Source organism: Macrosteles quadrilineatus, unplaced genomic scaffold (assembly GCF_028750875.1).
Source record: "Macrosteles quadrilineatus isolate MER2022 unplaced genomic scaffold, UCM_ALF_1.0 Scaffold_2__2_contigs__length_208266976, whole genome shotgun sequence".
Taxonomy (NCBI): domain Eukaryota; kingdom Metazoa; phylum Arthropoda; class Insecta; order Hemiptera; family Cicadellidae; genus Macrosteles; species Macrosteles quadrilineatus.
The window spans coordinates 77,743,625-77,756,367 of record NW_026542595.1 but is presented as its reverse complement, the minus strand read 5'-3'; the positions used below and the strand labels follow the sequence as shown (position 1 = coordinate 77,756,367).

The 12,743-nt window shown below is 36.1% G+C and overlaps 1 protein-coding gene across 1 annotated transcript in view; it reads left to right on the top strand.

Moving 5' to 3' along the window:
- The first annotated feature begins 3,392 nt into the window (after nt 1-3,392).
- The window catches only part of LOC128985649 (la-related protein 1B), a 103,775-nt gene continuing 94,424 nt past the window's right edge, over nt 3,393-12,743 (top strand). Inside the window, exon 1 of the mRNA XM_054405393.1 lies at nt 3,393-4,589. Within this exon, the coding sequence (XP_054261368.1) occupies nt 3,929-4,589 (661 nt within the window). The 5' untranslated portion in view covers nt 3,393-3,928. The remainder of the gene's footprint in view (nt 4,590-12,743) is intronic.

Below are 12,743 nucleotides of genomic sequence, written 5' to 3'. Positions count from 1 at the left end.
TAGGGGGTGGTGAAGGAAGTAGTAAAGGTGAGCAGTGTTGAGTGTGGGAATGGATAAATTTATCCACAATTCTAAAATGCTATGGGAAAAGACTGTAGACTGTAGGTTAAAACTATTACGAAGCACTAATCGATACATATTTCGATACGGTACATGCAATCGTTTACAATAGACATTTACAAACAAGTTGAAAACAGCTGATTTTTACTCCATAGAGGCTAAAAACGATTTTTACTCCCTAAAGAGTTAAAATGCTACTTTTACTGCTACATACGATTGTTTTTACTGCAGTATTACAAAAACAATATAATATGAACCCTTGATGATTCCGCTCAATTTTGTGGATGCCTCTGCGAACGCCACCTAGTAACTTTAATTGCAGGATGATGAATTATTGGAAGCAACCACAACTCAGTGTTCATCGAGGCTGCCGCTGGTCTCCACTTAAAGCAAACTATTTAGAGGGGGAAAATACTACACTCCTGCTTTTGTATGTTTTACAAATACTCCTCCTGAACGGCTTAAGCGATCCGCACGAACTTAGCACAGCCAGTAGCCAACTACGTGAAGGTGAAGGTATAAATCTAAAATGGTACAAATAGGACAACGGGACTTTAACTACGTAAATTTAAACTTAAAAAAAATGTACATGGGCCTGTTTGAATTATGGCAGAGGACACGCGTCCGGTAACCGGACAGGAATGAGGCGTCCGGCAGTTACTAACCTAACCTAACTAATCAAACTTGCTGATAATGAAAAAATCGAATTAGGGTTAAATTATGTTTATACAATAAAATTATAAATGCCTCAAATTCTAACAAAACAGGTACAGTTAAGAAGAAATGACATTCTAAGCAAAATCTGGGACAAAAAGTTAGTATCACCAATTGGGATCGTTCTGAATACCTCTTGGACATCAGCCGAGTACCCTGTGCACTACGCTTAATTTTTATTTCAGCTGTGGTTTTTTAATACGGACAAAATGAGAATTAATTAATTGATTGAGCATTCTATTGGCTGAGGGAACACCATTACCAGAGAGATAGAGCACCAGACTGATGCGCAGAAGATAACGAGATCTATAACATTTTTTAACTCTTATTTTGTCCGTATTACAAATCCGAAGCTAAAATAAAAATTGTGCATCCACTACACTACGAATACCAATCGTAGTACACCGATCGGCTGTACATCGTATCGTTGCGGGTCGAGTTCCAGCAATGGTGTTCCGGGGCCCGACAACCCGCTGACGTCACTGCCGGACGCCTTATCCACGTCCGGTTACCGGACGCGTATCTCCTGCGTTATATTATATAGGTTGCCATGATAGTAGTATTTAGCAAGCAAGATGACAATTAATACTTGTTAATATAAATTTTGTTAGCTACGTATAAAATTAACAATATTGCCAAGTGTTTTTAAAATATAGGCCATCCATAAACAAGCAAACTAGGGCTACAACAGTTTTATCCATAAAAATATCATGGGCATTTTAAATTTAAAATTAGTTAAATTATCTCCGTGACCGTAAGGCATACAACAAAATCTGTAATGTACAAAATTATTTATATTTTAAGCTCTACAAAATAGTACAGTATAGCAAAATTTTTTTGAAACTTTATGTTTTTATTAAAAAAACAAAATAGGAAAACCAATTTTACCCCATCAGAGCTCGTCAAAATCTCGTTCCCATAGTTCGATTATACTGCTTTGGGATTTAGTTTGAATTAACGTTTGCTTAAATATTTGTACCAAATTTAATTAAAATATGATCATAATTGCTCAAGTTATTGCGCTAACGGGTAAATAATTATAGAAACAGGTAGGCACTACATGCTGTATAGGCTCTATGTAGGCTCATATATGAATTTGAACGAAGGGTTTTTTTGGCTTCTGAGGACCTCAAAACGAAAATTAAATCGGTCCTAGGTCTTACTATGCAACCTACGGTAATAGCTTATTCCCTGTATGGAAAATTCGCTAAAAGGAAGAGAAACCACAGGTATGGAATGTATTTCCTGAAAAAAAAAAACATTGTTTAGGGATGTTTTTTAATATTGTAAATTTATTGTAGTATTTTCGCATGAGAAGAGCTTTGGCGAGCTAATGACATTGAAGACGACGCAGGACCTTTGAAAAATTCACGAGGTTTTGGATTTCTTGTATACAAGCAGAGAAGATACCTAATTCTTAGAGTTAAATCTGATACAAGCGACAGGACACATATTACCACGTCGACAATTATTTTGTCGATGAAAATATTTGTATTTTAAATGCATATTTTCCGTATTTAGCATTTGCCAGTCCAAAACTGAACAATATAGCCTAGACATGAAAAACGAGCAGAAGTGATTGTGTGAGCGAGCGACTTGACGCCTATTATGGCCGGTGCCGTAAGATAACATGGGGAGCGTATTTGTCGCCAGTGGTCGCTGGTCGCGAGTCGCTTAGTGTGGCCACCTCCGTTTAATTTAATGTTATGCACTTTCATTCATTGTCGCCGCGACAAAGTCGCCAAGTGTGGCCCTAGCCTTTGATAGGCCTACTGCCAACAGACATTCCATTTATGTGAACCAAATACAATGACTTTAGATATTGCAGATAGACGTCTGGTCTGACGTCTCATTTAAAAATGTGAACCAGATGTACCATTTACTTTGGATACAAAAAGTAGACATCGCATTGTCGGGATTGTCATGAACCAGATGCAACATTATTGAGTTAAGATCATCGATCTCTATAGAGATCGATGGTTAAGATACAGCATGTTAACATCCCGTTAAGCCGGGTTTTCCTAGGCGCGGAATCGGCGAGCGGAGAGAGAAATGCGGAGAGCGAAATTGAAATTAACATGGCATTCCGCTCCGCTTCTAGGAAAACAGTAACATTAAATTGCCTAAGACAAGTGGAGTCCGCTCTCCGCGTTCCTCTCTCCGCTAGCCGATTCCGCGTCTAGGAAAACCCAGCTTTAGTTAACGTGAACCAAATATACCTGCAAGTAGACATTTCATTTACGAGAAATAGATGCAGCATTGACTTTGAATACTGAAATTAGAATTTACGTTAAACAGACGTTGAATTAACTTTGGCATAGTATCGGATATGCTTGCTACGGTCAATGTTGCAAGCAAACCACTGCATTGCAGAAATAGCTTAATTTAATACCAAACACTGGAAGTAATATTTTGTACTAATATTAATTCTTCTAGTTATATATCAATTTATAAAATCATTGATATAGTGCTAAGTAAGTATTGAATTTAAGTTGACAATATTTAAAAGGCTTTGACTTGGGCGTCTTGTCTGTCAGTCTTTTGACATGTGCTGCTATCTATGAAGCAGAAAGTGAAGTAAAGTGCTGTCTAACCACATGTGGAGTTTAGCTATTGATGTCAAATTTTAATAAATTTGTGTAATAATTGTGCCAAGGAAGTCTCTTTTAATATAAATTTTTCTGTTTTAGTGTCAATATTGTTATTTTTTGTGAAAGTGTCAAACTGAGTTGTGTTTACCTATTGATTTGCTGTCTCATGGTAGTCGGTGTTCTAAGCAAACTGTTTATTATTTCTCGGAATGAACAGACAATTGATTGTTATTTATAGTAATAAGGATAATATTGGATTTTTATGAACATAAGCTCGTCGTTAGTTTAAGTGTTGTTTATTATTGTACTGTCAGTGGGTGGATCTGAAAGTGTCGGTACCATGCTTTTGCAAACAATGGTGTTTTCTATTGCGGCCATTGTTAACCTATAATTAACTGAAGTTATGTATTTGAAAATCGCTGTAAATTTTAATTATTTTTACAGATCGTGGTTGTTTTTCATATACTCTTTGCACCAATATCGTATTTTATAGATAGCTGGAGTTACAAACACATTTAAATACCGTGTTTTGATTGTTGTTTCCTCTTATTGGTTATTACAACATGGCGGCCCAAGTGGCAAGTCAGTCGAGTGATGGCCCTCAAAACAGAGACAGTGCTGGAGGAGTGTCGTATGCTAGTGCCGTGCTTAACTTCAAAAATATGGATAATAACAAGGAGAATATCAATGCGTCAACTGTTGGGACTACACCAAAGGAATCTGTGACAAAAGAAACACCTGTTAAAAATAAAACAGTTAATAATCCTCAACAAAAAACTGGGAGACAGCCTGCAACTTATGCCACAGCAAGTAAACCTAGTGCAAGTAACGAGGAGTTTCCCCAGATTAACACAGCTGTAAGTAAAACTTCTAGGAAGATGGGAATGTCAACCAAAGGTGATCAATCAAATGTAAAAAAGTCGTCACAAAATTCTTCTACTATTTGTGATAGTGCTGACAGTGTTTGCAATAGTGATATTTCGGTACAGCCTAGTCCTAGTGTCGATTTAGAATCAGAAAGCGTGGATGCCGACTCAGTGGAGGAAGTTCCTGAAAAGAAAAAGTTTGTCGAGGCTCCTTTACCAAAGATAAATCCATGGACTAAAAATAAAAATGCTGCATCTGTGATAACAGGCAAGCCGTCTGATACCCCATTACCTGTAGCATCGCCTGCGCCAGTTCCAGAGAAGAGAGTGTTACAACCTCAACAACAGGGAACAGTTGGTAAGTCTTAGCATAACCCATTACAGATAGGCTACCTAGTTCTAAACATGTGCCTGTGCCTTTTATTATTTTTGACGTTTCAGAGTTACCGGTACCTTACTTATAGCCTACGGTAATTACTTAAGGTGTTCAAGGTTTGAACCAAGGTATGGGCTCTGCTCCCACAGGCTGATTTCCAAATGTCTGCACCTTGCATTCTTTCGAAGTACCTAGCCTACCTATTATCAGGTAGGCTAGGCTAACTTTTTTCAAGGTATCCTATGATGCTAATCCAGCATCCGATGATCCGGCAATTTCAATAATCTGGTATTGGTCTAAAGGTCGTAGAGACAATAATTCATAGGCTAACTTAGTATATTTATTTTTTTGCTCATTTGGCAAAGTTGAGAGACATCTTGCATAAAAGGCAGATGTCAATTACTTAATAAACTTAGGGTTAAAGTTTTATTTTGACTGGTAGGTTATTTTTTACACAAGAACTTACTATAATAACACATGGGATTTGATCTTAAAATTTTCTAAGGTGCAGATTAACTTCTAGCTTGCTAACCTACTGTAACTTAATTTTTTCTGTCTCTCTCCGGTTTTGAATGCCGGAAGAGGTCAGATAAATATTATGAGCATTTCGAGTACCAGAATGCGAAGTTTGAGTTATGAAAGTGTTTTACCGAAAATTTAAGACACTTACTGAGGTGTTGGATTCTGACAAGATCTTTCATCACGACCCTTAACTTAAAACTTTCACAAGCATAACCTTTATAGGCCTAAATTGAGCTCAAAGCTATTTATACGTCTCAGTCTCAGGCCATTGGTGGTTAAGTTAGCTGTGGAAAGAAAATAAAGCAAATTAACAATGTATTTTTACAAGTGGTATAAATTACTGAAAGTTTTGTAAGTTACTAAATGGCGTTCCCTTGCAAAATCAGTCCTGATAGGACGAACGTTTTTAAATCTCTACACTGTTTTAACTACTCTGCTTGGGTACAGTTCCGCAGAGAATTAGGCTACTTAACATTATTTGATCGGATGAAATTTGCATTGGATACCTATACCATATAGGCTATATTGATTAAAATTTGATTTGTTACAGGCCTTTGTTAGGCTACCTACTTAAAAAAAATAGGAAATTGATTTTCAGTCACCGTAACTTAATGTTTTTCTATCCGCCAATGGAGTCAGATACTGTATCAAAGTTTTGCCTTTAACTTGACTTATCACTACCGGTACCTATTAAAATTAGAGTGTTTTTTTTAACTCATAGGCCTAACATGGAATAATGGTAGTGGCCTGCCAGCCAACAATTTTGACACTGTAGGCCTAAGTTATGCCTATTTAGCAGTATAGGTCTAAGCTGATTTCTGTTATTTTGCAATAGGCCTAACGACTATTTTTGTGAAGATGCACACAGTAGGTAGCCTACATTTAACTAAGGCAAAACCACGAAACTTTAATTTCCGGCCCTGTTGATTTAGCCTAGTAACAATATCGCGCGACGAGTACATACTCTTCAAAGGGCCGTTTACAAACTATTGTTCCAATGCGAGGTTAGCCACTGCCGGGAGACGTTGTGTCGCTTGCCGCTTATTGTGCCAGTGTTATACTTTAATCTGGTATTTAACTTCATTTGTTTTCTATTGGTGGTAAGGACGGTTACATATTTATTGTAGTGTGGGGCTTAAAGGCTTGGATCTAATGACATGCAATAGAATAACATTGATGAATGTAGGCCTACTGTAGTATTGTGGAATGAACCTAACCTCAAAATTGTGCTTGACCGGTTTTTTGCAATATTTTTTGGTGTATTTGGGTAACACAGCCCTGTTTTTTCCCTCCATTTGACAATGCTGAGGGCCACGTAGCATTATTGTTTAGTGATGCTATTGGCATCACTATGAAATGTTAGTTTCTTGTAAAACTACATCCATAACGACTGGGGCGCAGTATATGCCTCTCCTTTGGATGAAACTAAATTTAAACGTTTTTGTGCAATCGTCCACGCAGCGCATTAGATGCTTGCGCCACCAGCTGCAGCCGGCCAATTCGCAACCGCAAAGAAACGTGTTACCGGTAATTACAGTTCAAATACATAAAGCCACATTTTTATTATTAAAACCACATGCCCTCTGGAAGTGAATTCAAATTTGTGGCATGTTTGTCAACACGCTTTTGTGAGCCACGCCAGTAGTGAGGACGGGATTACCACCTGTTGTAACACGTGGACCGTTGTTACTATAGGACACGACCCACACTTCATAGTCCATCTTTTGGATTTAATTTAAGCTACCGGTACCTCAGAAAACCGGGGTTGAGAATCGGGCAGTTATAAGTCCGGACAGTTTTTAGTCACATTTTAGTCGACAAGTTGAGACAGTCACATGAACCGATTAGTAAAGAGAAGAAATGGCTATGGTGGGTAAGAAAGTGGACACTTGAAAGGAATGCAGAGATTCTTCGATTGATTGCATTGTATACCTAGTGACCATTCAGTAGGGTACAACTCCAGGGACTTTTCACAGTTTCATTGTATTGCAATTTATCAGGCTACACGTCTTCTCTACGGTTCCGAAATAGCACAATAACATCAAACATCCAAAAACCGTTTAAAACAAACAACATTTCTGCCAGAAATGCAAAATTACAAGCTGTTGAGTACTGTTCACAACTGAAAATTATACCAGTTTGATCCAAAGCGAAGCTTGTCGTTTGTACTCTCCTTACTAAGTGAGGTCTGAGGGAAACACTACTGGTACGTATCGTCACAGAAAACTTACTAGTATAACCCAGAATGCCAACCGCATGGTAAAAAGCGTTAAGCACTTTGAGAGAGCTTTGCCTGTCAATTCATAGGCAGCGCCACCAGCGTTGCTATGCTGCGCTTTTTACCATGCGGTTGGCATTCTGGGTTATAGTAGTATGTTTTCTGTGGTATCGTTCCCATGGAGCGTATTTCACAAATGTTAGGGTTACACCTCCGTGTCTCGCTTTGTGGGAACGCATCTTAACTTATGCATGATTTCACTGGATATAATATACCTACCTTCACCTTTTTGAGGCACAGTCTTGCTGTTATTTTAGCCTACAGTAAACTTACAGTAGGCCTAGGCCTAGTGATTGTGTAAGTTTGTAGTGAAAGGAAATTTAGAGCTAGGAAAAATCAGCTGATCGATTTCCCTTGCTCCAAATTAGAGCTTAGTAAACAAATATTTTCTTTGATATCAGCTGTTATAAAAATTGTTACTTTCTCTATGTGGGGTGTTGATAAATCTATTCATATCAACATACCCCCCCCCCACGCAGCAAAGTGCCTGACTAAGTGAATTTCCATTTAGGTACCTTTCTAGATTTCTACTAAAATATTCTCTTAGAATTGTTAGATTTATTTCCTACTCGCAGAGTAGCCGGCCTTCGCACAGGGTTGACGTATAAGTACCTAGGCTATAAAAAGCTTATTGCAGTTATGGGAGAGGACATGGTTTAAGAAAACCCTCCCCCCATTCCTATTGTCTGATCATGCTGGTTTAAAAACTTGTTCAAATAAATGTAGGTTTACAAGTTTGTACCAAACTTAATCTAAATCAATAAATTTTTGCTCAAGTTATCGCGCTAACGGACACATTTATAAATAATATTTATATATATTTTAACGGAAAGTGATTGGCTTTTGGGGACCTCAAAACAAAAAAGTAAATTGGTTCCGGGTCAAGGTCCATGTGACCTACAGTAAAAGCTTAAAAAGCTTTTCTTATCCCTATTAGTTATAGGAAATTCATTAAAAAGAGATGATTAGAAAGATTTTTTTAAATTGTAGACTTCCAAAAAAAAAGTTGTACACAACTATTTTTGTCTCAGAACGATCGAACTACGAACGATATTAGAAAGCGATGCACAAGAGATTAGAAAAAGGTTTAAAAAAAAACATGCTTGCCTATTAACATATAGATCTTTGTATTAAGTTTTATTTCCTAAATATTCTTTAAGGAAATAAGTAAAGAAGTCACATTCTTTTATGTTGGCACCCAAAATTTAGGAAGGTTTTAATTGGTTTGCGTTTGCGAACCACATTGACAGCATTGACCAGTAGCAGCAGCAGCTATTGAGGCCACACCTGACTTACGACTGACTGGTTCTTGGAATACCACTTTCTCCCTAACTATTTGTTGACAATATAGAGCAGACTGGTCCTTATCACTCTTCCTGCTTGTAATATCTATATAGTAAACAACCCCTTCACACGGACATCAATGTTTCCTGATTCCTTGGTTAAGTGGTTGAGCATTGCTCAAAGTACTCGAATAAGGTTGGATCTGTAATCTAATCGAGGAAATCATCTAATCTCACAATATGGAATACAATCATATCTCATGATACAGAACTCAAGGGAAGCACATAGCTGTAAAACATAGATAATTTAAAATATTATATAAAAACTCCTTGTAGGCTTACAGCTTTAGTAATTAATCACATTTACTATTTTGCTACCAATATGAAACTGTCACATTATTATATTTTAAGAAAAATATCAAAAAAATTTTCCTTTTACAATTTATTTCAATATAAGTTGTGTGAGTCGAAGAGTTAGTTTGAATTATGTCTGGTTCTTGTTAGATAATGTGCTATTAGGATGGCCCCATGTATCTGAAGGTTACTTTGTTATCTTATAAAACATTGCCAAACGGTACAGTGCTACCAACTTGTACAAATTAAATTAAACTTAAAAACTAACACATTGGTAATTGTGGTTTAGGTCCAGTAAATAAAATCATTGCTGTAATCTCAAAGTCATTAAATTCATTTGCATAGAGTACAAATGAGGCTATTTGAGTTTCCTTGCAAATAAACAGATGAAGCTGTTATAAGAGTAAGATCTGGATGATGTTAAAAAGTCGAGCAAGTGAAATGCATTAGGTGATGCATTGTATGCTAATACAGTACACTGTTGGTTGATACCAACTTAACTGGGCAATGCACTGTCTGTAATGGAACACGGCTTCACTCACAAAACATAGGGGTCTCAATCCCGAATCCCGGGATCCCGGTCGGTTTTTAATACCTAGAAATCCCATCCCAGATTGTCTCTTGATTCCGGGAATAACGGGATTACAAAGCCTATATTTTTATTTAGTTGATTAGTTTTACCTAGGGAAAATAAATAAAATTACGTCTAAGAACTTGAAACTTGTAAACACAGTATGTAATGAGCGGTAAATATTTATAAAAGATAAAAAGTGGTGATCGATTTTGATTGAACACTTCAATCATCATTAAAGTCTATAGGCAAATGTAGTGTAATGTAAATTTAATAATAATTCTATGCTGATGAGGAAGGCTATTTTTGTTTTACTTGGCATTAAACGCAAAGAACGCAATTTATATGACAAAAATAACGTAGCAATCGGTAGCCTAATTGAAATATTATTTTCTTTAATATCGTAAGCCAAAACCCTTTACTAAACATTTCAACTGCATCACAAAGATTGCTTATATATAGCACTGTGATTCTATCTTCACAATTGCGCTGATTGCATTATTTACAACACTAAACTACGATTCCGTTCACACGCTGCTTTGTAGAATATTTTTGCTCTTGGTATCTTAAATTGTTTTATTACAACCGACGTTTAATATATACCGCTGCAACTGCTGAATTTTTCTGTGTTATATTTTCATCCTTATATTTTTTATTGAACTGAGCAGTAATACTTGCGTTGAAGAAAAATAACAGTTTTCGGTATTAAGAATTAGCCTATTATATCTAGTTCTGAAATAAACACAAGATTTAGTGCAGAACTACAGAAAAAGGGAGTTCGGTTTCAGAGATAAATTCTGAAATAAAGTAATTTTGAGAATTTTTTAGTTTTAATTTTAGGTTCTAAGAGCAAATTAGTTTCACCACTCGTCGAAGTGTTCAGCTGTGTGAGCTAGTAAGTGTTGAGTGAAGCGTGACGTTTAAATGTGAGTGGGGTTGCTCGAGTTTTTCATTCATAAATTCTAGAATGACTCAATCAACAAATATGTACTGTAAATAAGAAATAAAGGGTGATGAAAGTTCGGTGTGGTGATTTTTTTTATCTTGGGAAGATGGCAAAATTGAGGAGTGTAGTCAAATTTGTAAGGCCTGTGATAACATTATAGGACTCAATAAGGGAACCCATGCTTATTTGAAATGTTTTAAAAGTTAAAATCATAAAATAATATAGGTAATCCCGATTGTCTCGGAAAAATCTCGAAATCCCGTAATTAGGTTAAATCCTCGGGGTTGAGACCCTCTAAACATAAAACTGACACTTGCTTTGAGAGATGATGACTAAAGTTAAATAATGTTAATGTTTTCTTCATAACTTGTACATATTGATGTGTGAGTTAACTTAATAAAATTACTAATTAGGTACTAATTTTTTTGCTAGAGTGTAAATTTTAATTTTCACCGCTAGTTTTTGGTACTATGATAGTTGTTCGAACGCGGTATTTAAATATTTAGTTCACAATAATTCATCCTTTCAGTTTTAGTTGCATAAACAGTTAGTTTTAGCGAATTTCCCTATAGGGAAGTAGCTATTACCGTAGGTCTCATGGTAAGACCTAGGCCCGGGACCGATTTACTTTTTCATTTTGATGTCCCCAGAGGCCAAAAACACCATTCGTTCAAATTTTTATATAGGTATATACTGTATATATATGTGTGTCCATCCGCACGATAACTTGAGTAATTTTTGTCCGATTTTGATAAAATTTGGTTTGAAGGTGTAAGGCGGGATAAACTCGAACAACTTCGCGAACCAGCATGATCGGACTATGGGAACGGGGGTTTACGGGGGTTTTATGGGGTAAAAATAGGGTTTTCCCATTTTTGACCCAAAAAAAATAAAATTTTGCAAAATGTTTTCAAACCATTTTGTAGAGCTTAAAAAAACAAATAATTTAGTATATTGAAGTGTTACTATGCGCCTAATGGTTACGGAGAAAATTCCAAAAAAATGTAAATTTTAAATTCCCATGTTATTCTTATGGAGAATGAGTAAACTGTTGTAGTTTGCTTGTTTATGAACATATTTTGATCAAATTTGGAAAATGTTTTTATTTCTTACTAACTATTAACATTTTACAAAAAAAAGTTTTACCCTCCCTGATGCAGCAAACCTAAGTACCTGTTAAAATAATTTTATTTAAATAGGAAATAAATGTTAAATTTTTAAGTTGACATTTTAGTGTAAATCCAATCAGACATATGGAAATTCGCTTAGTCTGCAGGTTTGCTGCGGCGGGGGTAAACATAACTAAACACCATTACCATTCAATTATAAAATTTGACATTGAAAACACAACCTACTCATGAAATTTGTTTAATGGGCAAAACAAAATTACGCCTATAGTTTTATTGGAAAATCAGGCTATACGGGGCACAGTTCAATCGGCTTAGCTACTAATGTGTACACTTCTACCATTCGGCAAATCTCAAGTTTTACTGTCAGGCCTTAAGTTATTTTTAATAAACAAGAAATATGAGAACAATGAAAAAATGCCTTGCTAAAAAAATTACAAAGTGTAAGAAAACTAGGCTTTAGTAAAAGGTTAGTCCGTGAAAACTTGAGGTTTGATTAACACATGGACATGGTTAGCGTTGGAGACATGAAGAAAAACAGTCCAGAGGTGTAAGGGCAGGCAAATATCTTGTTAATTTACTTCCTCATTGGGAAAAATTTGTGTTACAACTATGGTAGATAAGGGCTGCAATTATGTCAAGGACCAGGCTTAAATGATTAGCTAATTATGTTTTGAGATGTTCCTAGCTGATATTATAGTGTTTCCTATATCAATCAATCAATTCTTTATGACAGCAACAAACACCAGCTTCTTAGCCAGAACCAATTTAGGAAAATCAAAACGCAATGAACATGAACTTAACTAGGTCCGGATAGTTACTAACATTCAAAAAGCTGGCTGGGTACTGATTAAACTTAAGTCCTCAAGATTGAACCCCTGGAGTCTGTCTAATACAGGGTGACACAAAGGAGCCGGACGTTTTTTAAATAAGTAGTACACAGTAGTTAAAAGGAATAAACTGGATTTAATACTGTACATAGTGAGGTAAACATTTGCCATTTGTTATAAAACCGTCATTATTTGAAAATGACGTCATGCAAATGGCGGCCATGT